Below are 26,793 nucleotides of genomic sequence, written 5' to 3'. Positions count from 1 at the left end.
GTTACAATCTAGTACAAAAAATGCTGGATAGTAAACCAAGAGCAAACTCTACAAGGAAAACGGGGCTACAATAGCCTTCATAGGAAATGCTTTCATACTCACAACTTCACAGAGCACTACTGCATCGGCATTCATGCTCATAGGAAGGCTCAAGTGGGACAGGTCATGAAAAATCTGGTTGCAACCCCACACACTTTAACCCAGCCTCCTAAGTAAAAGTAATTCTGCTATGTAATCTATGCGCTCTGTGAATCTAAATAGAGTAATGCTGGAAAAGGAAAAGCTTATTTACCTGTTACAGTAGTTTTGCAGCTTGAAAAACTTTCTGTATTCCCATGATCCGAATCCACTCACCTCTCCAATTAAACAGTGTGGTTTAACCCATATCTGTAAACAAATAATACATTAATTAGTAAGTTATAATATAGCGCAAGGGATTAAAAAAGAGAAAAAGAATGAGAAGATGGTGACCACGCACTGGGGTATTGGAGATGTATGGCTGATGTAATGAGGGTTGTCCCTATCCACCTGTTGCTTGAGGCCCAAGAGGGTGGGGGGGGGGAGGAAAGGAAAGCAAACAGGGCGGCTTTCTCACGTTAGTGTCTCTGTGCTTGAGAACTTCTTGTCTTCCATCAAGATTGCCACATAGTTCACTTTAAAAAATCATCTCACTTTGCAGTCAGAAAATGAAAAGAAAACACCCATCTCCATATTAAAGAAATAAACACAATTTCTCAGAAATCAGAGCTTGAGTGTTGACCTCCTGCTTTAAATGTTAAACAAATGTACAAGATAAAGACAACCTTTCAATGCCTCTATATTGCTCATTCACCTTCTGAAATCAGTAGGGATATTTTCGGGGGTGCTGCAGCATCCTCGCACCCCTACTTCATACGTGCTCAGTGCATACGTAGATTGTTGAAGATGGTTCTAGCTTCTGCAAGTAATAGCGCTCAGGCAAGTAACGTGGAAGAAAATAACTTTGATTTTGGAAATTGCTTATGATGTGGGTTTGTTTTGCAAGATTTGATGCTGTGCTTTAGGAGGGAGGGTCGTTTTGAGGGTTCTCGAGGGCCTCACCATAATAGTTTGTTTGGTTTTGAGGGAACTTGCTAATATTTGTTGACGATTTCAGTTTCATTATTCTTGCTGTGCTGAGCTGTGAATTGTTATTACAGTGCTACACCAAGCAAGGTCTGGAGCTAACAAGAGTAACTGTCATCAGTTCCGAACTAAAAGTAGTGTACGACACCTTTGTCAAGCCAGAAAACAAAGTGGTTGATTATAACACACGGTGAGTAGTGGGATCTGGTGAATGTTTCTTCACCCATGTCTCGATGACAAAAGATTTTTAGCTAAATCTAAGTTGGGCTCTTTTTTTATACCTCCAGTAATGTTACTTCTGGCAGATTCCTTGCACCTGGTTAATGTGTCCTCTTTCGCTATAGGTTTTCTGGAGTGATGGAAGAAGATCTGGTGAACACACTAATCACCCTGCGTGATGTGCAGGCCGTATTATTAAACATGTTCTGCTCTCAGACTATCTTGATTGGGCACAGCTTGGAGAGTGACTTATTTGCACTAAAGGTGAGATTATTATATATATTTTTTTTATGTCCGCAATTTTTGAGTTGTCATTCTCCTCCCTGCAATCCTTAATTAAAATTGTACTCTTTTGGATTTTTCTTGCCAACTTAGAGAGAGCCATTTCTCACACAGAAAAGCTAGATCTTTAAGCTTTGGTCACTCTCAACTGAGGTCTTCAAGCGATTTAAAACTTTCCTTTTAAAATTCAATATTTTATTTGGTTTAAGCCTGGGTCATCGCATGACCTTGTATATTGCATCTTCATTACAGGTTAGGCATACAAACTTGAAAACTCAAAATAATTTAAATACCCCACACTGCCCTCTGCAGTCTTATTTTGAGCACTTTGAAAAATTAATAAGGTTTTTCACTCTCCTTATGGTTACAACATGCAAAATCAGACTGTTAAAGGGTGGTGCTCTTGTCTCTGTAAAATTAAGAACTTTCTCCAATCAAATATTTGTAGAGTTTTTAGTAGTGTTGGGCAAAACTTGTATTCTTAGCTTGTTCACAATAATGCAGAAGTGGCTTGTCTACTTTAAAAAAAAAGTTTGGCCAGTTCAGGCTAAGTCCTGTGTCAATTTATCCTTTGACAGGAGCAACCCGAATTTATAAAACCAGTTAGTAATAAGAGGTGACAGATTTCCCATTCACTGCTATTAGCATCTCAGCAGTTTCCTAGCTTTTGAAATTCTAGAAAGTAGGTTTGCAATAGATATGTCTTCTAACTGTGGATTCTTAATCACCGCTAAAACTAAACTCATGTCTTCCGGTAACAAGAAGCCAAGGACCCCCTTAACATGCCCCAACACTTCATTCCATTTGGCCTGTGTAACACTAAATCTGTGAAAAAGAACCTCGTTCTACTGTACAGCAGCAACTTATATCAGGGTCTGAAGAATAAACCTGGAGCAAATGATGTGATAGTAGATACTATTGACACATTATTTTTATGCGCTTCTCCACTGTATGGCATGCTCCTGAAGGCCTTCGGGAAATGAAACCATAACCCTTTTTCTTGATCAAAATCTTTTTCTCAAGATAGCATCCTTTTTCACAGTTCTATACTTGCCCACTTTAAATCTTCTGGTTAGTCTATAAGGATCTTAAAGCTATTGGAGACCATTTCGCTAGAACCGTTATTCTTTTTTTATAACAGATTCAAATTTTGTTAATGCTCCGAATGCCGATTGCATTTTCTGTGGCTACACGACCCTGTGCTTCTGCTGAATATAGTGCAAACCATTACATTTACTCAAGTGATATCCTTTCTCGCAGCCCTTGAAGAATTTTGTGAAAAAAGGTTAAATGTTCTACAGTATCCTAAGTTCTTTTGTTGAAGGCCTCAGCATCAGTCACTAGTGCCAAGTTATGTTACCTATTTATAGAGTGCACATACTTCATTAAGTTTCATGGCGCTAAATAACCAGAGTGTACAAAAAACAACCATTTGCTGTAAAAGAGGGATGCTTTGTTGGAAAAGTCAGGTCTTAAGTGCCTGTCTGAGGAAGGAAGTTCTAGGTTTGGGGATCCAGGGCAGAGAAGCTGGAACCGCCCAGTCTTTTCTCTTTAAACATGGGAATTGAAAGAAACTTCTGAGAGGATGATTGCAATGTCCTGTTTGGAGTGTATTTCTGAAGTCTGTAACCTGTAAAGGCTGAGCTGATAGCAGCAAAAACTTGAACAATAATAGCAACCAATTTTAAAAATAGTCCTTTGCTCCATGGGGAGCCAATGGAGATCTCTCAGAAAGGGGGCTAATATGACAATTGTTAAGCTGTTGTATCAGGTGAGCTGCGTGATTCTGGACAACTTGTAGCTAGAGAGAAGATTCCTGGGGAATCCAATATAAAGAGAGCTGGCATAGTGAAGACGGGATAAGACCAAGGCCAAGTGAGTGAATGATACTATGGATGGAAATATTGTGTGAGAAATGTTATGCACCCTTCGGTTACAATCACGCCCGTATGTCCCGGGCTGTCTTCACTGCGATGGCTAGCTCCAAGCATGATCTTCCTATAGAGGATCTGTCTATTAATATCTATTGCTTCTCTATCATCCCATTTCACTATTTGTTAGATATGTGCAATTTGGTTATATTTCAATATGTTTAGGCAGGTGAGACCCCCGCGTATGGCGCCCCAAGTAAGTGTGTGTGCCTGTGTGTATAATTTGTAATTTGTAATTTGTAACTGTGTTTTGTATCGCGCCAACTCACCGACAGATCTCAAAGCGCTACTGACCAAGTACAGCAACAAAGATGGAATAAGAGTATAGAGGTGTCTGATCTAGTAGTCGACTATTGAGGTGGAAAAGCGTCTTTGAATAGTAAGGTTTTCAGGGACTTCCTAAAATGGAGAAGATTAGGTTCTCTGCGAAGTGCCTCCGGTAATTTATTCCAGATGGTAGGGGCCTGAACTGAAAAAGATTTGCCTCCTTTTGTTGTTAGCTTGAAACGTGGACAGGATAGCAGAAAAGATCCGGACGATCGCAGGGCGCGCTTGGGTTCGTATATCTTGAGCCTTTCTTTTATGTAGGCTGGCGCCTGTCCGTGGATTGCTTTGTGGCAGATACACATACTCTTAAATTCGACTCTCTGCGCTATAGGCAGCCAATGTAGCCTATAGAGCAGAGGGGAAGCATGAGTCCTCCTCGGCAATCCAAAGATCAAGCGTGCTGCGTCATTCGGGATAACCTGAAGACGGTTGATGGAGTTTTTTGGAAGGCCGAGGTACAGCGCATTGCCATAGTCTATTCTAGACACTATGGTGGCTGAGACGATGGTTCGCAGCATGTTTCTCGAGAGCAAGGGGGCGAGTTTACGTAGTTGCCTGATCAGGTTGGTGCAGGAGCCAACTACAGCGGATACTTGGTTGACCATCGAGAGTTCCTGGTCAATTTTCATGCCAAGACTCTTAACATGTATGTTTGTGTATGTATGTGTGTGTGTGTGTGTGTGTGTGTGTGTGTGTGTATATATATATATATATCAAATATTATATATCAGATAATAGATGCATTAGATATTATATATTATATAATAAATAGCATATTTATATATTATAGAATATATATGTATATAATCTTCCTTTTAAAGGAAATGCTGCAGAATGCTGCCATCATTCTCTGTTCCTCGCAAGCAGTGTTGCACTGATATTTCATGTATGCGTTGCTAGTAAAATTTCTTAACTATATTTAATTTCAGTTCTGACGAGAATAAGGGGTGGTGGGACTAAACATTTGGTCGTAAGTTCATACTTCAAGCACTAATTGTTGAAGATTAGAGCATTTTACAGTTGAAGGTCTTCAACTACATATCTATTTTTCAAAACTGCTGCGATCTTCTTCTGGAATGGTGCTTAGCATCAGCTCTTAGTTCCTATGCCTGTCTGACCTTGTCCCTTCACACTCCGAGATCATACATTTGAGTGTGTGTGGACCAACATTTGCCAGTGTGCACTCCCCTCTGCTGCATGATGCAGTCTGTTTACTTTTTCAAAGTTAATTTTTTTGTTTTAGTTTTTACTCTGTGGCTTACGTATTTGCTGTATGCCACTACACGTAGTTTCCCGTAGAATCTTCTGAGTAGTTGAAAAGCAGGGCTCTTGGGATCCCTGAGTTGGAAACAGCCAGGAAGTACTTCAACATTCTTTACCGAAATTACACTAAGGTCTCTGGACTTCCAGTTCTAGGATATGTCTAAACAAGAGCAACAGTACACCTTTCTGATAGGTCATTTTTTTCATTCACGTCTGTAGCTAAGACATAGCTAAGAGGTCCCTTTCAATGAGAATAGTAATTGGAACAGGATCCCACATCTTTGCTTTTAATGACATTTTATTTAATCCCTTTGTAGGGAATAGTAGTCTACCAGGGGCCCTATTACACATAGGGTGCGACTTACCCTGTTTGCGCCATGGCGCACCTTAAAAGCAGGTGCACCAGGCGCAACCATGAAAGTGTGCCCTTTTACATTAAATGCACTGCCCCCAGGGCAGCCGTAAAATCCTGCTAACTTCACGGCAGCACATTTCAGTGATAAACACAGCAGCATTGAAGCAGCCGCTCCATGTTTCACTGTGTAGTCTGCAACCTACCTGCACGTCTAAGAGGCGAGAGAGATCACCGCACAGGCAGGTGCAGTGAGTGACTGCACCTGCCTGCAAGGGGATATCTAGGGGGTCCTTGGGACCCCCTATCCCTCCTCTAGAAGTCTGCCATCAGGGTGTTCTCTGGCAGTGTGCCACCTTTTAGGTGGTGCACTGTCAGTGCTCCTCCTGACATCTTCTTTGCCTCTGCTCCTGTAATACAGCGCAGGCGCAAAGAAATTCCCTCATTTGCATGTGGGCCATATAAGTGCGCCAACGCAATCTGTATTACATAAAGCATCTGCAGCCCTTTCTTTAATGCCAAAGTGGCACGTAAAGCGGGCATATGTACCCGTTGCACCCCCAGGGCACTTTCCATACTGCAGCTCCAGATGAGCAAATCCATCCATTAAAGTGTCTGGAAAACTTAAGTGCCATAAAGACCTAGTCAATACAGAATTGCTAGTTGGGTACAATTTTGTAACTTATTTTTCGGTTCATCAGGCTTCAGTCATTTCCTTCTCCAGAGGTCTTGGTTTCCTCTCCATAGTACCAATAATAGAAGCATATGAAGATCAGTACAATAGACTCCTTAAGTGTATGCAGTATGAACCTTTCCATTGATCCACACCAGGGGCAAAGCGAACCCCCCACTTTAGCAGCTAATGGGTAGCAGCATGGGTAGAGTTCTTGATGGGCCTCTTCTGTCTGCAGCTCGACAGACAAAGGCTCCCAAATAACATGAAAGGGAGGGTGGTTGGTTGGTTAGTTGAGTGAGTGAAAGGACTAATGGTTTGGTGTGTGAGTGTAAGGGTGAATAGATAGATAAGTGAAACATTCCATTGAATGGAAAAGGGTAGGTAGGTGGATGGATGAAAGGGTGAATGAGTAGATGGATGAGTGAAAGGGTGGGTGAATGGATGAGTAAAAGAATGAGGGAGTGAAAGCAAGGATGTATGAAAAAAGTGTGGATGGATAATTGAAAAAAATGGATGAATGAAAGGATGGATGGATGATGGTGGATTAATGATGAAAGGATTGATGGATTAGTGTACGCGTGGTTGATGGGTGGAGTGAAAGGGTGGAATGAAAGGTAGATAGATGGAGGAGCACAAGGATGGATGAATGAGTGAAAGGGTCGATGCTGGAACGCTGTGAGCCTCAACTTTAGCAGCTATAGCAGGATGGAGTTCTAGATGGGCTTCTTCTGTCTGCAACTTGGCAGACAAAGAGGAGTTTGTGAGTGTGAGAAAATGTGATTCTGTTGCAGTACCGCCCTACTTTTTGCCTGGCTTTTAGTGCAACTTTGAATGTAGAGTACTGGGTCACTGCTGTCCAGGTTCCCAGTACCAGTGTTCGTGCCCTAAAAACATGTCCACAATTGGTACTTTTGCCTCCCTGTAATTCCCTAGCAAGCCTTTACCTTTGGTTACCTAGGGCCTAGAGGCTGAAGAGGATCACCTGAAACCCCCTCACTAGGACCGAACCACTGCCCCTGCAGCTGGCAAGCCCTTGTGAGGTAAAAAATTACAAAGCCAACATAGCACTCTTCCAGCTAGCACTGCCTAAGAATAGCTCACTCCTCTAGCAGGCCTTACCAGCCCTAATGCAGTGTGCTTTATATCCCAGGTGTGGGCTCGTATGCATGAGCAGATATGCCCCTACAGTTATAGGGTCTACTTCTTAATATTGTAAGTGCCAGGGATGCCATAGAGCAGGGGTCTCCAAACCGGTCCTGGAGGGCCAGATCCATGCCAGATTTTTTGGATATCCCCATTGAGATACATGTAGTAATTTTAAAAATCTGGCATGGATCCGGCCTGCAGGACAAGTTTGGAGACCCCTGCCATAGAGTACATGGGCTGGGTACTCTGGTTCTACAGCACCATGATGACTTCCCTGAACCCAAGAGGGTTTGGTAACTAACAGCTCCTTGTAATAAATCCACTTTGATGCCAGTGTGAAATGTATTAAAAACATGTACTCAGGGCCCCTCAGAGGTGCCCCCAGAAACCCTGGTGTGGAAACTGACTGACTTTAGGCAGACTGCCACTGATCAATATGTTTCTGGACCTCTGGGTTGAGAGCCGCTGCCAGAAACAATGCACATCCTGGGCAGAGTTGTCCCACCTCCTCCGCCAGGGCAGGCCAGTGCTTGAAGGGGAAGCTTCAAAGGCATTCCACCTTTTGTAATGCAACCCCAGCCTCTGCTGCTAACAGCAGATGGCAGACCCCGGTTTACACCCCCATTTTTGGGCGTGAAAACTTAGAAATACTAGGTGTGCCCACCTTTTCCAACTCCACCCCCACAGATGGAGGCCAAGTTAACCACACTTCTCAGTCCCCTTCATCTTGAAGATGAAGGAAGTTCTCCAACCAATGCTTGGTCTATGCCCCCTCACACAGGAGGGTGGCATAATAGTGGGTGTGGTCAGGTAAAGTGCCCATTGGCCCTACCTACTACTACCCTAATAAAAATAGCTTTTAGGAGGCTCCCCAAGACCTAGAAACTAGATCTGCGAGACGCAAGAGAACCCTGCAGAGAAGACTGACTACGACGACTGCCTTGATCCCAGCCCTAATGACCTATCTTACAGCCAGCAACCTATGAAAACCCTGGAGGAATGCTGCCTTCGAAAACAGATCTGTGGATGAAGAAACCCACTCCAAGGACTCCGGATCCTCCTTTCCAACCCACTCTGCACCCGATGACCACGGCCTGAGTATGAGTGTCTCCACCTGTGCAGTGAAGTCCCCCCAGTGATCCTGACCTCGTGTCCAGCTTTAGCTGAACACTCCTGATCTCCAGGACTGTGCCTGCAGTGTGAATCCAGAGTCGAAAGGCACGCCTGCACACAAAGCCCCTAGGCCTTGGTGAGCTGAACCAACGGTGCCCCCACGACCCTCTACATCTTTACTTGCCTTTGCTGTCGTTGGGCTCCCTCCTTGTGCAACGCCTGCAACCTATTTGCCAAAGGAAGAATCTCCCTAGGAAAGCATTGGGCCCCCAACACTTATTTTGTACTCTGCACCCGGCTGCCCCTGTACCGCTGGTGGTGTATGTTTGGTGCTGCATTGTGGGCCTCCTGGTGCTGGTCCTAACCCATAAAGCTTGGCCCCTGCAACCAATCTACTTAGCAAGCAGTGTGGGTCCAGGCACCCCCAGGTTCGAGGCATGTGGGCTGCTGAATTCATATCTGTGCATAGATCGCCACCTAGTGTTGGGTCCGGATGATTGCACATTGTTGTCCTGGAAGAGTCTTCGAAGTATCACGAGATAGGTGGCTCCTCCCCTGGACTACAGTGCGCATGGGCATCGCCTCCATCCCCAGATTGTTTTTTTCCGCCATTGGGTTCGGATGTGTTTCGGTTCCCTCTGTCGGAACCGATAGTTGTTCAACTTCAACTCGAGACCAAAAGGTCTTTAGGCTGGGCGTCGGTATAGTTGCGTACGGGTTTCGTTCTGACTCTCAGCTCCGATCTCTTGCTGCCCTTCCACGTGCTTTCGGCGCGGACGGGCCTACACTACACTCTTGCTATGGAGCAAACTCCGTTTAAGAAGTGCCCGGTGTGTAACTCTAAATATTCACACCTCGACGTGCACCCTGTGTGCAATACCTGCTTGTCACCGGATCACCGCGAAGACACCTGCATGGCGTGTTCGAAATTCCGGAGCAAGAAGACTTTAAAGATTCGTCGAGCCAATAGGCTCCAGGCTAAGTTATCGGCTACGGCGCCCCCACCAGATGACATTTTCCAAGAATCTGTCGAGGGAGAAGACGACGTGCAAGGTTCGGACTCTAATCCCGCATCCGAGGGGGAGACCTACGACGCGGGTGCGGAGAACTTTGACGAAGTCACCGACGAGGTAGGGGACGACGATCAGGCTTTTGCCACGATGGGTGATAGCTCGGAGGAGGAGCATCCCCAACCTGACTCAGGGGTTATTCTCCTTCATACGACCCAGGTCGAGGGATCGCCTTCGGGCCTTACCCAAGATCTAACTATGAGTCCTACGTCCCCGCCTCCGGGCCCGGTCACGGACATTTATGAACCATCACTTACGTCGAAGAAAACGAAAGTGAAGCCAACTGGTCACGCATCCTCGGATGCGAAACCGAAAGTGAAAGTTGCGCTGGTGAAGACGGTTCTGGAGGCGTCAACTTCCAAGAAAACCAAAATGGCCGACTTGAAGAGCCACGCCAAAATGGCCGACCCGAAACCGTCGGGGTCGGCGCCGAAGGCAAAGTCCTCCGACGCGGCTGCGTCGGCGCCGAAAGGGGTCGCGGACCCGAAGACGGCTCCAAAGAAGCGTCAGGGCGACGACGCGCATAGGCATGGGGCCTCGGCCCCGAAGAAGGTGCCTGCCGGCGATCAGGCTCTCGACGATGTGGGGTCGTTCGAGCCGGTCCAGCCCTCTCCAGCCTGGACGAAGAAGGTAGCGGAATCCTAGCAGCGGATTCGAAAGGCCAGTGTTGTTCCCGCTCAGGACACCAGTACGCCTAAGCTCACGCCTAAGCCTGCGAGAGAGCAAACGCCTATCCGTTTCACTCTACCGCCCAAGTCGGCGCCGAAGGCCTTCGCGCCGAAACAAGGCGGACCCTCGAAGGAGGCAATAACGCCGAAGGCTGCCTTGGCGGTGTCGAAGCTTCGTCTCCAGCCGCTTGCAGAAGAGGAACGTCGTGAGGTAATCATCGACGCCAACACCGGGAAACTGTCGCTCCTCAAACGGAAGATCACGACGGAGCCGGCGTTGGAACCTTTTAAGATCCCTCTCAAAAACAAAAGGGACTCCGAGGACTCTTCGGCTTTGGTGGAACCTGTGTCCCCACAAACCCTAGGACACTCGCCGATGCATTCCGCCGCAGCCGATGCGGACGAGGAAGATGCCGAGTACGACTATCCGGCGTACTCGGATCCGGAGGAGGAGCACGTTCCGTGGTCCGCCGGAGGCGACACGGAGGACCCGCAGTCGGGTCAGGACACTCAACTTTTTGCGGCCAAGACGTCCCCGACTGAGGACTCGGCGGCCTTCAATGCTCTGATAGAGAGAGCTGCTGCTAACCACGACGTCGAGCTGCACTCGGACCCCGTGGATGTGGACTTCTTATTCAACACCTTCTCGGTAGCCGAAAAGTCAGTCAAAACGCTACCGATGCTTAAGGGGGTGCTTAAAGATGCAACAGAGGTTTTCAAGGAGCCCACCCGAGCGCGTGTGGTCAACCCTCGCATCGACAGGAAATATAAGGCAGCGCCCACGGATCCTACATATATCAAGGGACACTTGCCATTGGACTCCTTGGTTGTTTCCAACGCTCGGAAGAGGGCGAACTCTCAAACTACTGGTGACGCTCCTCCCCCAGACAAAGAGTCCAAGATCTTTGAGGCCTCAGGCAAACGGATTGCTGCACAGGCAGCTAATATCTGGAGAATATCTAACACCCAAGCCTTACTTGCACGTTATGATAGGGCCCATTATGACACATTAGAGGCCATACTGCAACACTTGCCTGACCAATAAAAGGAGGCAGGAGAGATGCTGATTCAGGAGGGTAAACTCATTACGAATGCATCCATCAAATGTGCACTGGATGTGGCAGACACAGCCTCCAGGGCTATCAATACCAGTGTGCTGCTTAGACGCCATGCCTGGCTTAGAATTTCGGGGTTCAAACCCGACATCCAAACTACGATACTGAATCAAACAGTGAATCCTGACCACCTGTTTGGCCCTGAGGTGGATGCCACACTGGAAAAAATGAAAAAAGATACGGAAACTGCCAAGTCAATGGGGGCTTTACAAAGTCAGCAGTTTCGGAGTGGTTCCTTTCGCCGCTCAAACTCCAGAGGCACCTCAAGGGGACAGGCATCCCAGTCCACACAATATTACAAGAGTAACACCCAAGCCTCGTATAACAACAAGGGTAGAGGCGGTTACAGAGGCAATAATGTCAAGGGCAGGGGACGTGGAAACGATAGCTCCAGGTCCACCGCCACCAACAAACAGTGACGTCTTGTCACTGCCCCCCGACCATACAACACCGGTCGGGGGGAGACTCCAGCAGTTCCTGCCGGCGTGGAAGTCCATCACCACGGACAGGTGGGTGAGGTCTATTATCCAGTACGGGTACTGTCTAGAGCTTACGTCCATTCCACCGGACATACCCCCAAGGAGCCGTCCTATGTCAGGCGAGCACTTGACCTTGTTGCAGCAAGAAGTTCTAGTCATGCTGCAAAAAGGGGCGATAGAGCTCGTTCCATTGCAAGAGCGGGGAACAGGGGTTTACTCCCTGTATTTTCTGATTCCCAAGAAGGACGGATCCCTCAGGCCGATCCTGGACCTCAGGCCCCTGAACTGGTACATCCTCTCGGAGCACTTCCATATGCTCACGTTGCAGCAGGTGCTTCCCCTGCTTCAACAGGGGGACTTCCTGGCTACGCTGGATCTGAAAGATGCCTATTTTCATATCCCCCTGCATCCTTCCCACAGGAAGTATCTCAGATTCACGATCTTAGACCAGCATTACCAGTTCAGGGTTCTGCCGTTCGGGGTCACCACGGCACCGAGAGTGTTTACCAAGTGCCTAGCGACTGTGGCAGCGCATCTCCGTCGCCAGCACGTCCAAGTCTTTCCCTACCTGGACGACTGGCTCATTCAAGCAAGGACAGAACAGCAGTGCGTCGACCACGTGTCACGCACCATTCATCTCCTGCACGATCTGGGATTCTCTCTGAACTACCCAAAGTCCCATCTCCAGCCCGCCACGTGCGACAGTATCTGGGCGCGACAATAGACACTCTGGCAGCCACTGCGCAGCCGAATTCAGTGAGAATCGCCAGTATCCAGGCGCTGATCCAACGATTCAGACCCCAACACCCGCTTCCAGCGAAGGTGTTCATGCAGTTGATAGGCATGATGGCCTCCTGCATCTCCATTGTCCCGCACGCGAGACTACATATGCGTCCGCTTCAGGAGTGCCTTGCACGTCAGTGGACTCAGGCTCATGGGCAACTGACAGACCTAGTGTTGGTGAGCGGTCGGGCATACAACTCTCTGCATTGGTGGAATCCACACAACCTTTGCAAGGGCCGACCATTCCAAGAGCCTGTCCCACAGATTATCCTGACGACGGACGCCTCTCTCCAGGGATGGGGAGCGCATGTACTCCATTACACTATGCAGGGACTATGGACACTTCAGCAAAGGAAGATGCACATCAATGTGTTGGAACTGATGGCAATCTTCATGGCCTTGAAGGCGTTCAAAGTACATCTGTGCAACAAAGTCGTGTTGATCCGGACGGACAACATGACGGCCATGTACTACATTCAGAAGCAGGGAGGCACACACTCTCCACAGCTGTCTCATCTGGCTCAGAGCATGTGGAAGTGGGCCATTCAGAGGAACATCTTCCTCATGGCAGAGCATCTCCCGGGCAAGGACAATCAAATGGCGGATCTGCTCAGCAGGCACAGCCATCAGATGCACGAGTGGGAGATACATCCATCAGTACTCCAAACGTACTTCCAAAGGTGGGGTCATCCAGAGATAGACCAGTTCGCCACAAAGGAGAACGCAAAATGCCAAAGCTTCGCCGCCAGATTCCCACACCCCCAATCACAGGGCAATGCGATGTGGATGAACTGGTCAGGCAGATTTGCGTACGCTTTTCCCCCAGCACCTCTGATACCGCTGGTGGCACGCAAGCTCAGGCAGCACTCGATGACTCTCATCCTGGTTGCTCCAACGTGGGCTCGCCAACCATGGTACACCACGTTTCTAGAACTGTCCGTGGTGCCGCATCAAAGGCTTCATCTCACTCCCAGCCTTCTGACGCAGAGCCATGGCGACATTCAGCACCCAGATCCGCAACAGCTCAACCTGGCGATCTGGCTCCTGAAGTCCTAGAGTTTGGCTACCTCAACCTTCCTCCCGATTGCATGAACATCATTCGGGAGGCAAGGAAGCCCACTACCAGAGCTTGTTATGCGGCTAAATGGAAGAGGTTTGTCATCTGCTGTGCTAACCACAATATTGACCCTCTAGATGCTTCCATTCAAAACATCATTTGCTATCTTTTCCACCTGTATCAATGCAATCTGGCATACTCTTCCATCCGCATTCACCTGTCTGCTATGGCAGCATACCTCCAGAATAGGCAACACCTGTCACTCTTCAAGGTCCCTGCTATCAAGGCCTTTCTGGAAGGACTCAAAAGGGTCATTCCACCAAGGACCCCACCAGCTCCAGAATGGAACCTCAATGTGGTTCTTACGAGGCTGATGGGTCCTCCCTTTGAGCCACTGCACTCTTGTGAGCTTCAGTTTCTGACTTGGAAGGTTGCGTTCTTAGTAGCAATTACATCGCTACGGAGGGTTAGCGAGCTGCAGGCGCTCACCATCCAAGAACCTTTCTTCCAGGTACATGCTAACAGGGTGGTGCTCCGCACTAACCCTAAATTCCTACCCAAAGTGGTATCCCAATTCCACTTAAACCAGACAATTGAATTGCCGGTGTTTTTCCAAAACCCAGAGACGCTGGCGGAGCGCATGCTCCACACCCTTGATGTTAAGAGGGCCTTGATGTATTATGTAGACAGGAAAAAAGATTTTCGCAAAACCAAGCAGCTTTTTGTTGCTTTTGCCACTCACCACAAGGGAAACGCTATCTCTAAAGCAGGGATTGCTAGGTGGATAGTAAAGTGCATTCAGATCGCTTACGCTAAAGCTAAGCGCACTCTCACTATCCCACCGAGGGCCCACTCCACCAGGAAGTTGGGGGCCTCAATGGCTTTCCTAGGTAACATTCCCTTAGAAGATATCTGTAGAGCAGCCACATGGTCTACCACACATACTTTCACTAAACACTACTGTGTAGACGTGCATTCCAAACAGCAGGCAGCTGTTGGTCAGGCTGTTCTAAAAACGCTTTTTCAGACTGCTGCAGCTGGCACGGGCGGCCGCCGTTAATGGAGGGACTGCTATGTATTCTATGCACAGATATGAATTCAGCAGCCCACATGCCTCGAACTGCAAATGCTACTTACCAGTATGCATCTGTTCTTGGCATGTAGGGCTGCTGACATTCATATCGCCCACCCTCCTCCCCGGCGCCTGTAGCAGCTGCAGAATTCATTCATATACATACATATGCTCATAGCATGGTCATCACTCACATTCTTCACTCCATCTCTGCCAATGGCTAAAAACAATCTGGGGATGGAGGCGATGCCCATGCGCACTGTAGTCCTGGGGAGGAGCCACCTATCTCGTGATACTTCGAAGACTCTTCCAGGACAACAATGTGCAATCATCCGGACCCAACACTAGGTGGCGATCTATGCACAGATATGAATGTCAGCAGCCCTTCATGCCAAGAACAGATGCATACTGGTAAGTAGCATTTGCATTTTCATTGCAAAGAATTGGGCCGAACTCCGATTTTGACCTCTCCACCTGGCTGACCCTGTGCCGATGGTGGTGCAGTTTTGGTGCCTGCCTGACCCTTGCCCCTTGCTGACTTTTGGTTCTGGAGACAGGATTGTAAATACATTATTTACCTGTTTAACCGCAATATTGTTTTTCCCATAGGATAACTTTGAACGGTTCTGAAAAGTTTTTATGTGTAGATTTTTCAAAGTGAAAAGTGTTTTTATTTAAAAACATACTTGCCTTATTGCGAAGGTCTTATCTTAAAATGAAGTCCAAACAAAGTATAACTGTCTAAAATTGGTCTGGATCTCCTTTTTGAGTCGTTTGTCCATTATTGGTCAATTTGTGCCATAAATGTCTTGCACTCCTCTGTGTTAGGCCTGAGGCTGCTTGACCACTCTATCGCTAATAGATCACTTTGGGTTTTACATTGAGCTCTGTGCCCTTTTGTGGAACCCCTGGACTCTGTGAATGGTATAACCACCTAGTGGTAATATTATATACAGAGCCAGGTTCCTACAATGAGTGAAAGGATGGATGGATGGATGTCTGACAGGTGGATGGATGAGTAGAAGGATAAATAAAGGATAAATGAGTGAAAGGGTGTATGGATGATGGAAGGCTGAGTGAAAGGGAGGGTGGATAAATTGATGGCTAGAGTGAAAGGATGGATGAGAGGATGGACTACTGAAAGAATGGATCGATGAGCGAAAGCGAGGGTGGATGGATTGGATGAACGAAAGGGTGGATGGATGGGAAAGGGAGAGTAGATTGAGTGACAGATAAGTGAAAGCATTGATGAATGGATGAGTGAAATGGTAAATGGATGAATGGCCAAGTGGTTGGGTGGAAGGAAGAGTGAAATAATAGATGATTTGATGGCTGAGTGAAAGGGTGGATGAAAGAAAAGGATGGATGGAGTAAATGGATGAGTGAAAGGGTGGATTTGCAGAAGGATGATGAAAGAATGGATGGATAGGTTTGGAGATAGATGGATTGATAGATTTGGAGTTGGATGGGCGTATGGACAGAATGGTGAAATACTGAATGATGAATGAATGGATGTCAAAGTGTAAAGATATCAGCAGGTGGATGGAAAGATAAATGATAGATTTTTGGATGAAAGAGACGAGAGAGCTCTTCTCCAAAGGGTTGTGATGGCTTGCTTTGTTTACTTGATACCATAATTGCTATGGTTCAAACTGGGGGGTATTTTAAATATTCTGGCTACCCCTTGGTCTACACTAAGCTTCTCTCACTATCTTCTAAACAAAGAAAATAGAAAAGGAAGAAGTACTTGAGTCCAATGCTTGCTGTTACGATATCTGTTGTGAATGATTGTAAAATTTGAAGGTACATAGTCTAAATTGAACATACATTTCATACCACTTTTGTTCCTAGGAAGTGCCAAAGAGAAACGCTACTATCTTACTTTGTTGAAACTATTTGGAGAATGCAGTGGCTTGGCTCACCCTTATTAGTGTACAAAGATGTAGAAATGTTCTACATTCAGGTTATTTTGCTATACACCCTAATCTATCAGTGTTTCCATTGAAGTAAGTGCTGCTTCATATCACCAGTGTTAATTTTTCTCTGTCTCCACAGCTCATCCACTGCACAGTGGTGGATACTGCCATTGTCTTCCCGCATCGACTGGGTTTGCCTTACAAGCGCGCTCTAAGGACATTGATGGCAGACTACCTCAAACGCATCATCCAAGACAATGGTGAGGCGGCATGGAAAGTAGTGTTCACAAACCTGTAACTTTGCCAGTCGTGAATAATAACTCTATGAATGTCTGACCATTATGTAGTTTTGAAAAATTATTTTTGGATTAACAGTTTATGTAACGTCAGGCAGTATGCACAGCTCTGATCTCATATTTTTAGGTTTATAAAGTTGTATATGGTGCCCACCTAATATCTTCTAATGGAGTTATATGTTCTGCCCCTGCGACTGGGTAAAGAAGTGGTTATAGTGAGGTTCTCCAGGTCAGATCTTGTAAAGTTAAATATCTGAAAGAGACACGTTAGTGATAGATTCCTTACCTTAGAATATCCCCAGGCGTCAGACTGGATCCGGAAATTTTTGCGTAGCAATACCCCTGCGCGCTGGTAGGCGTCGTCTGCGGCTCCGCGTCCGTCGTCGGCGTCGTGAGCGCCGGGATGACGTCATCGGAGTATATAGACGGCGCCCATGCGCGCTGACGTCAGTTCTTCTTTTTTCCGCGCCAGCTAGCGCAGATCCGGAGGAAGCTCTACCCCCAGTCACTTTTTGACTGAAAACTTTTTTGATCTTTTTGATCCTCTAGTTAGTCGATTCTCGACTATCGGTGCCAGGGATGCCCGGGTTCAAGCCTTGCTCGAAGTGCGGCCGACTCATGTCGGTCACGGACCCCCATCGCCGGTGCCTGAAGTGCTTAGGCCTCGACCACGACGATCGAACCTGCTCCGACTGCCGGGCCCTGACGTCGAAGGCTAGGCGGGAGCGGTCCCGCAAGCGTCTCGAGCTGAGGCAGTCGGCCCCGCGCCGCTCCAGGTCCCGGTCCCGGTCCCACGGGAGGTCGAGGGACAGGTCGCGAGGTCGGAGTCATCGACGTTCCGGGAGTGGACACCGATCGTCTGGTTCCAAGTCCTCAGGTAAGAGGCATGAGAGGTCGGAGCGACACCATCGGTCCTCCGACCCGCCCCGTCGCTCGCTCGATGCGACCGGGGATTCGGGCGACACCGCCCACGCGGCTCCGCGGGAGTCGCAAGCGTCGCCGCCTGCCCCACACCTTCGGGTCCCTGGGCACGGCGCGTCGCAGGAGGAGGTCGAGAGGTACCTCATGGCCATGAGGGCCCTCCCTCCTCAGTCGGTTCCCGTGGCGCCTTCGGGCCGATCGGCTCCGTCTGGAGGTCCTTCCGGGTCGGGCGCTTCGGCCCCGACGACGTCGGGTGCTTCGGCCCCGGCGCCGCTGGCGACTTCGGTCCCGGCGCCGCGCGACCTCGCTGGATCCGGCTCCGGATCCGGGACCTCGCCGGTCGACCTTACGACCTCGCCGGCGACGTCCCTTCAGGTGTCGTCCCCGGCAGCCGACGTGGTTGCCGACCCCAATGCTTCCTACGGTCCTGCTCAGGTGTCGGAGGGGCGCCGCTGGGCGCCGATTCCGTCGGCCTTCGGAGAGTTCTATCTCCACGAGGAGGCCCTGGCTGTTACTCCTGGTCTCCAGGAGCCGGGTGACGAGGAGCAATGGGAGGAGTCCGAGGACCCTCTGGCACGTGATTGCCAGTCTCATCAGGACTGGACATATGAGCTTGGGGAGGCCAGTGGTATTGACACCTCGCCAGACACTGGATTTACGTCGCCCCCGACTGTGGCTTCGGGGGCGGGTTCTGCTTACAGTGTAGTGTTGACGAAGGCAGCTAAGGCCCTAAACCTTGAGCTCCCCGTCGCGGCCGTGAGGACTAATCTCCTCACTGAGGTTCTCAAACAGCAGTCCGGCTCCGCGGAGCCCCTTCTGCCGTTCAATGAGGCCTTGTGTGACATTCTGCTGGGCACTTGGTCCAAGCCCGCCACAGGTCCCCCTGTGGATAGGAACGTGGCCAGACGCTACCGCCCGGCACCGGGCGACCCTTGCTTTTTGTCCACCCACCCCACCCCCGAGAGCCTGGTCATCCAGGCCTCCAACTCCCAGACCGCATTCCCGTCAGCCCCGCCCGACAGGGAATCCAAGAGATATGAGCAGTTCGGGAAGAAGGTCTTCTCGTCTGTGAGCCTAGGGCTCCGGTCAGTGAACACCAACTGTCTCTTGGGCCGCTACACCCACACTCTGTGGGACACGGTTGCGGAGGTGCTGCCACAATGCCCTGAGGAGGTCAGGGCTAAACTCAGCCAAACCCTTGCGGACGGCCGAGATGCGGCACGCTTTTCCATCCGGTGTGGGCTGGATACCACGGACTCACTGGGCAGGGCGATGGCAACGACGGTGGCGGTTCGACGCCACGCCTGGTTGAGGTCCGCCAATTTCTCGGCCGATGTCCAGGCCACTCTCCTGGACATGCCGTTTGATGGCCGTCGCCTCTTCGGCGACAAGGCAGACCATGCGCTGGAACGTTTTAAGGACTCCAGGGCCACGGCCAAGTCCTTGGGCCTTGCGGCCCCACGCCAGCAATCGGGTGCCTTTCGCTCCTTTCGTGGCCACGGAAGGGGCGCCCCACCACGGACCGTCAGCCACGCGCCGCAGAATGTTCAGCAACGCGGTGGCGGCCGTGGGAACCGCCGTGGCGGTGGTCGGGGCCAGCGGCGAGGCCAGTCCACACCTCCCTCAGCAGCCCCCGCCTCAAAACCTTCCTAGTCCGAGCTTTCAGGCCCATGTGACGCCTGTGGGAGGCAGGGTTCGCCATCACCTCTCCCACTGGCATACAGTCACTTCGGACAGGTGGGTGCTGCAAATTGTCCGAAGGGGTTTCTCCCTCCCCTTCGAGTCTTCCCCTCCATCCATGCCACCTCAATACCACCGTGTGTCGGGGGATCACTTGCAACTTCTGCAAGAGGAGGTTTCGGCCCTCTTGGCCAAGAGGGCCATCGAGCGCGTTCCTGGGCCAGAAGTAGGACGTGGCTGTTATTCCCACTACTTTCTGGTACCCAAGAAGGGCAAAGGGGGCCTACGCCCTATCTTGGATCTACGGAACGTCAACGGCTTCCTCCGGACGGAGAAGTTCAAGATGCTCACTTTGGCTCAGGTCCTGGCTGCCCTGGACCCAGGAGACTGGATGGTAGCGTTGGACTTGCAGGACGCCTATTTCCACATCCCCGTCCTGCCGGCCCACCGGCGTTACCTGCGGTTCACGGTAGGCCAAGAGCACTTTCAGTTTGCCGTGCTCCCCTTCGGCCTTACCAGCGCCCCACGGGTGTTCACGAAGGTGATGGCGGTGGTCGCAGCCCATCTGCGCAGGCAAGGGGTATCAGTCTTCCCCTACCTCGACGACTGGTTGTTGAAGGCGGGCTCGCCCCAGACAGTCGTCAGCCACCTCCAGACTACGGCCGACCTCCTGCACTTGCTGGGGTTCTCCATCAATGTGCCGAAGTCACACCTGTGTCCCTCTCAGAAGCTCCTCTTCATCGGAGCGGTTCTCGACTCGGCGCAGTTTCGGGTTTACCCACCCGAGCAGCGGGTTCGGGATATTCAGGCTCTGATTCCTATCTTCGGGCCGTTATCCCGGGTCTCGGTCAGGTTGACGCTGCGGCTTCTGGGACTGATGGCCTCCTGCATCCTTCTGGTGCGTCACGCCAGGTGGCGGATGCGGGCTCTGCAGTGGGACCTGAAGTTTCAGTGGGCCCAGCATCAGGGCAACCTGTCCGATCATGTCCTGATCTCGGAGGGCACTGCGAAGCAACTGCAGTGGTGGCTCACGGACCGCGACTGGGTCAGTGGCAGACCCCTCTCTCTACCCCAGCCGGAGCACGTAGTTGTGACGGACGCGTCCCTCCAGGGCTGGGGAGGCCACATGGGAGAGGCGGAGATCAGAGGCCTCTGGTCTCCGGCGGAGTCCCGGCTCCACATCAACCTTCTGGAGCTGCGGGCGATTCGTCTTGCACTGAAGGCATTCCTCCCCTCTGTCAGGGGGAGCGTAGTGCAAGTGTTCACCGACAACACCACCGCCATGTGGTACTGCAACAAACAGGGCGGTGTGGGGTCGTGGACCCTTTGCCAGGAGGCTCTGCGCCTCTGGCAGTGGCTGGAACATCAGGGCGTGACTCTGGTGGTTCAACACCTGGCAGGTTCTCTGAATGCCAGGGCGGACGAACTCAGCCGCCGGTGCATGATGGATCACGAATGGCGTCTGAACTCGGACGTGGCGCAAGGTCTCTTTCGACAGTGGGGAGAGCCTTGGTTAGATCTATTCGCCACAGAAGAGAACGCGCAATGTCAGCAGTTCTGCGCGTTGGAGTTTCCAAGGCGGCACTCGCTCGGAGACGCTTTTCGTCGCGAGTGGAGCTGCGGCCTGTTGTACGCCTTTCCGCCTATACCACTTCTGCCCAGAGTGCTGAAGAAGATCAGGCGCGACCGGGCCCAAGTTATCCTTGTGGCTCCGGACTGGGCTCGAAGATACTGGTATCCCGAGCTACTCAGCATGTCAGTCGATCCCCCGATTCTTCTGCCTCTTCGGGAGGACCTTCTGTCGCAGCAGCAGGGGACGGTCCTGCACCCGAACCTGTCCAGTCTCCACCTACAAGCTTGGAGATTGAGCGGCGGCAGTTGAGGCCATTTGACTTGCCTCCCGAAGTCTGTGACATCATTCTGGCAGCCAGGCGTCCCTCCACAAAGTCGGTATACGCCTGCCGGTGGAATAGATTTGTGGCATGGTGCGCAGCAAAGGCTGTGGATCCCCTCTCTGCGCCCCTTTCGGAAGTGCTGCTCTTTCTTCTTTCCCTTGCCCAGCAGGGCTCTGCTCTGGGCACTCTTAAAGGGTACCTTTCTGCTCTTTCAGCCTTCTTGAGGCTACCAGATCAGCCTTCTTTGTTCAAGTCCCCTATAGTGAGTAGATTTCTGAAGGGCATCACGCACATGTTCCCTCCTGTTCCCTTCGTGATGCCCCAGTGGGACTTGAATCTTGTTCTCACCTATCTGATGTGTGCTCCCTTTGAGCCACTTCATAACTGTCCTCTTCGTCTCCTTACGCTGAAGACGGCCTTCCTGGTTGCCATCACCTCTGCCAGGAGGGTGAGTGAGCTCCAGGCTCTTTCTTCTTCTCCGCCTTTCCTGTCTGTTCATCCTGATAAGGTGGTGTTGCGTACACGACCTTCCTTTCTGCCCAAGGTTGTCACGGCCTTCCACATCGGGCAGTCCATCACCTTGCCCACCTTCTTTCCGCCTCCGCATCCCTCGAAAGAGGAGGAGAGGCTCCACCGTCTGGATCCAAAACGTGCGCTCTCCTACTACCTAGACCGCACTCGCCAATTCCGGGTGGATGACCAACTCTTCGTTGGTTACGTGGGCGCGAAGAAGGGAAAGGCTGTACACAAGAGGACCATCTCCAGGTGGATCATCTTGTGCATCCAAGCATGCTACTCCATGGCGAGGAAGGAGCCCCCGGCTGGATTGCGGGCTCACTCCACTCGGGCCACGGCAACGACAACTGCCCTGGGCCGCGGTGTCCCCCTGCAGGACATCTGTCAGGCAGCCACGTGGGCCTCGCTGCACACGTTCGCAAGACACTACTGCCTGGACAGTCAAGTCCGGAGGGATGGCTTCTTTGGCCGTTCCGTCCTCCAGGACTTTCTGGTGTGATATTGGTTCGCAGACCCACCACCGGGGTTGGTATTGCTGGGGTATCTATTCTAAGGTAAGGAATCTATCACTAACGTGTCTCTTTCAGATGCACAAGTTACTACTTGTGTAACGATATATCTGTAAGAGACATTAGTTAGTGATAGATTCCTTACCGCCCTCCCATCCTCCCCGTTCTGCGAACCGATATTTAGGGTTAAGGTCATCCCCTTTCAGGGCCCTAGTTTCATGGCACCAGTGTTGGTTCTATCATGGCTCTGCGTATCTGGCGCGGAAAAGCTGTGTTATCAGAACTGACGTCAGCGCGCATGGGCGCCGTCTATATACTCCGATGACGTCATCCCGGCGCTCACGACGCCGACGACGGACGCGGAGCCGCAGACGACGCCTACCAGCGCGCAGGGGTATTGCTACGCAAAAATTTCCGGATCCAGTCTGACGCCTGGGGATATTCTAAGGTAAGGAATCTATCACTAACTAATGTCTCTTACAGATATATCGTTACACAAGTAGTAACTTGTGCATTGTGCAGTCAAATTCACCATCAGGAATTTATAAAGCGATTTAAAGGAAACATCTGCGCACCAAAGATAGACCAACACTGAAGAAGGTAAAGGCTGAACAAGTAAGTCTGTATAGGTTTCCCCAACTGATTCGAGGTGCATCGCCTGGATGTGCCTGGAGTGAGAGTTCCAGAACCAAACCAGTTCCGTTGTAGCGAATAGGAGGGCAAACATTTATTTAAATTGTCTGCGGTAATTAGAATATTTGTTTTATAGGCTACAGTATGGTTAAAGAAAATTAGGAGAGGGGGCTTGGAATAAGTAACCTTTTCCTTATAGGGACAGTTAATTTTTTTTTTGTTTTTGTCCTCCTCTATGTAAGAAGACATCCAATGTGATTTTGGTTATTTCGAGGTATTTGCTTTCAGTTGTGCTTTTAGGTTGAAAAAGCAGTCCTTTTTCAATGAAATGCATGTGGTGAACCTGTTAAACGACTTGCGGGAAATTATGTATTTTGTGTAAATTCTCAACAAATTTATTTATTTATTTATTCAAAGTTTTATATAGCGCGAACAGGATCCTTACAGATATCAGAGCGCTTCACAAAGACAGGGAAGGGGCAATAGGAGTAAACAGAGATAATGGGAACAGTATAATAGTCAGTGACATGGTAATAACATGGATGATAAAAACAAACATAAAACCAATCCATATATGATCAGGTAAATAACATGGTAACATGGTAATAACATGGTAATAACATGGTAATAACATGGTAAGTAACATGGTAATAACATGGATTATAAAAACAAACATAAAACCAATCCATATATGATAAGGTAAGGGAGTAGTATAGAGCAGCACAGGTCATTGATCCGACTACAATGGCGTACAGGTGGATCAGTAAACCAACGTGTATCATATCTTGGTCGGTAGTAAGAGAGTAGCGTAATAGTGCCAGGGGATAGGCAGAGCAGCGGTACAAGCAATGCAGAGTCTCTGACCCAACATCTGTAGCGATCAGGAGATCTTGGCCAGAAGCATTGTTTTCACCTCTTTCTTGAAGAGTGCAGTGGAGGTGATTAGCCTTGTTTCAGGAGGGAGCGCATTCCAGATCCTGGGTGCCATTCCTGAGAAGGAGCGTTTGTAAGTTTTCGCTTTCCGAAATCTACGAGGTTTCAGGAGTAGATTTTTAGTACTCCTATTGGATCTCGAACCTCCTGATATAGACAGCTTTTGAGCGAGGTAGTTGGGTGCCTTGTGGTGCACGGCCGCGTGTGTCATAGTTGCAATTTTTAGCTGTATTCTGGCTTCAAAAGGCAGCCATTTTAGAGACTTTAGGTCTGGGGATATGTGCGAGTGCTTTCTAGAGCCAGTAATGAGTCTCGCGGCAGCGTTCAGGGAGGCTCTTAAGGGTGCTGTTGTGGATAGTGGGAGACCGCTGAGGGTCGCAATTCCGTAGTCTATTCGAGGGATGACTAGAGCTTGTACAGCAGTTTGGAAGTCTTTGGCCGGGAGGAAGGGTTTAATTTTCCTCAGCGTGTTAATTTGGAAATTAGCTGCTTTTGTGGCTTTGCTGACGTGCTGCTGCATGTCGAGCTTGGCGTCGAGTGTGATGCCTAGGGATTTCGCCGAGTCCACGATGGTAGGTTGGACATTGAGTGCTGTTAGGTTGTTGAGCCAGGTTTGGGTGGTGGAGATTTTCGCCGGAGGTGAGATGAGTAGGAACTCAGTTTTTAGAGCATTCAGTTTGAGGTGATTATCGGCCAGCCAGGATTGGGTGTTAATAAGCGTGGAATTCAGCTGTTTGATATCTTCCGGGGACTGTAACTTTAGGTAGAGTTGTGTGTCATCAGCGTACATATGGAATTGAACATTGGATGCTTGAAGCAAGGTGGCGAGGGGTTCCATAACGAGGTTGAACAGTGTAGGAGAGAGGGTGGATCCTTGTGGAACCCCTAGATCTGCAGGCACAGGTGTAGATAGTACATTGTCGATCTTGAACCTCTGAGACCGGTTGTGAAGGAAAGACGAAAACCATTTGAGAACAGTTCCCGATAGCCCCATCCTAGTACTTAGCAGCTCCAACAAGTTCTCATGTTTGACCGTGTCAAATGCTGACGAGAGATCAAGAAGGATGAGGAGGCAGGACTCATTACGATCCAGAATTTGGAGGGCGTCATCAATTATGTGTGTCATAGCTGTTTCCGTGCTATGTTTCGCTCTGAAACCTGATTGATGAGGGTTGAGGAGGTCAAATTGATCAATGTGTTTTGTTAGTTGGAGTTGGACACATTTCTCCAACAGTTTGGCCAGGGTGGGGATATTGGTGATGGGCCGGTAATTGTTTAGGTCAGACGGATCAGCTGTAGGCTTCTTGAGTATAGGCGTGACTTGCCCCACCTTAAGGGAGTCTGGAATGTGTCCTTGTTGCAAAGAGCTGTTAATGATCTTGGTCCAGAGAGGGAGGAGCAAGGGGATAAAGTCTTTTACAGCATTAGCAGGTAGAGGGTCTGTGAGGTGATTAGAGGGCTTCAAAGTGCAGAGCAGTTTGTGTATAGCTTCTTCCGAGTAGGTGTCGAAGTACTGCCAGGATGCCTTGTTTTTAGGTTGAGTGTCAGCCATTCTGGTGTAGTTGGAGTATCGATTTACATCCATGATGAGGTCATTTCTTATGTTGTCAGTCTTATGTTTAAAGAAAGCAGAGAAGGCTTCACAGTGTGGAGTGTCATTTGTTGTGCTATTTGATTGTGTGGGTTGTGCCTTTGTTTGGGTCTTGATTAGCTCGAACAGTTTTCTTGGCCTATTCTTCGCTTGGTCCAACTGGCGGCTGAAGAAGTCCGACTTTGTGCGCTTTATTTTCCTAAAGTAGGCATTTCTCTTGTTCTTGAGCTTTTTGAGATGCAGTGCTGAAGGGTCCGATCTCCAGGTGCGCTCTGCCATTCGCATATTACGCCTTTCGTCGTTGAGACTGTCATCATACCAGGGGTTAGAAATTTTGGTGGAGACTCTCTTCAGTTGCAGAGGGGCGACTTCATTGACTATTGTATTCATAGAGTCAAGGTAGTGGTCAGTCAGTGATTGAACATCTGAGGCACCTGAAGGGGGAAGGAGGAGGTTGCCGATGTGGGGAGGTAGGGTGGAGGGGTTAAGATTCTTCAAATCCCTTTTCCATGTTTTGGATTTGATTGGTTGAGTAGGGTTAGGTTTAACTTTTTCGTTGATAAAGAAGGTGATAATGTGGTGATCTGACCAATCGCAGGGTAGAATCGCTTCCAGTTGAATAGCGTTCTCTTTGGCAATGATGAGATCGAGTATCGCGCCTTTGTCGTGTGTTGGTTTATCGCATAATTGGGTGAGGTCAAGCGCATTGAGGAAAGTTTTTAGACTATTCACTGAAGTGTCTTTCTGATCGTTCCAGTGGAGATTGAAGTCACCCAGGTAGACTTGAGTGGTCTGCCGACCGGCGTTGGAAGTGATCAGGTCCATGACTTGTTGGGTGAATATGAGATTGTCACCAGGCGGGTGATAAATGAGATGTAGAGTACATACTTGTTTTCCCTCACTGATGATGTCTAGGCAGAGGAGTTCACAGGAGGAGAGGGAGGGTGAGGTGACTTGAGTAACGGAGAGGTTGCTCTTAACAATGCATGCAATTCCCCCGCCCGTCTTGCCAGGAGACCTGTCCAGCCTAATGATGTGATAATTGGGGGGGACTAGTATGTCCATAATCGGGGTAGAGGCTTCAGTGAGCCACGTTTCCGTTAGAAAGGCTAGGTCTAGCTCCCTATTTGAGACAAGATCCGCGATGTCGGAGGAATGTCTCTGGGCCGATCTGCAGTTTAGTAGGATGCATTTGAGTTTGGGAGAGAGAAGGGTGGTCGAGCTTTCTAGTGTGAGGGGAACTTTC

At 49.5% G+C, this 26,793-nt stretch overlaps 1 protein-coding gene across 2 annotated transcripts in view; it reads left to right on the top strand.

The window, feature by feature from the left end:
* Positions 1 to 26,793, top strand: part of REXO1 (RNA exonuclease 1 homolog) — a 268,509-nt gene that overhangs the window by 178,210 nt on the left and 63,506 nt on the right. Inside the window, exons 13-15 of one of the 2 annotated variants that reach the window (XM_086947165.1) lie at positions 1,179 to 1,294; positions 1,449 to 1,587; positions 16,713 to 16,833. In XM_086947165.1, the coding sequence (XP_086803291.1) occupies positions 1,179 to 1,294; positions 1,449 to 1,587; positions 16,713 to 16,833 (376 nt within the window). The remainder of the gene's footprint in view (positions 1 to 1,178; positions 1,295 to 1,448; positions 1,588 to 16,712; positions 16,834 to 26,793) is intronic. The other variant, XM_086947166.1, reaches the window with a different exon arrangement.

Source organism: Lissotriton vulgaris, chromosome 12, assembly GCF_964263255.1.
Source record: "Lissotriton vulgaris chromosome 12, aLisVul1.2, whole genome shotgun sequence".
NCBI classification, from domain to species: Eukaryota; Metazoa; Chordata; class Amphibia; order Caudata; family Salamandridae; genus Lissotriton; species Lissotriton vulgaris.
The sequence above is the reverse complement of the archived record's forward strand: the minus strand, read 5'-3'. Positions and strand labels throughout refer to the sequence as shown.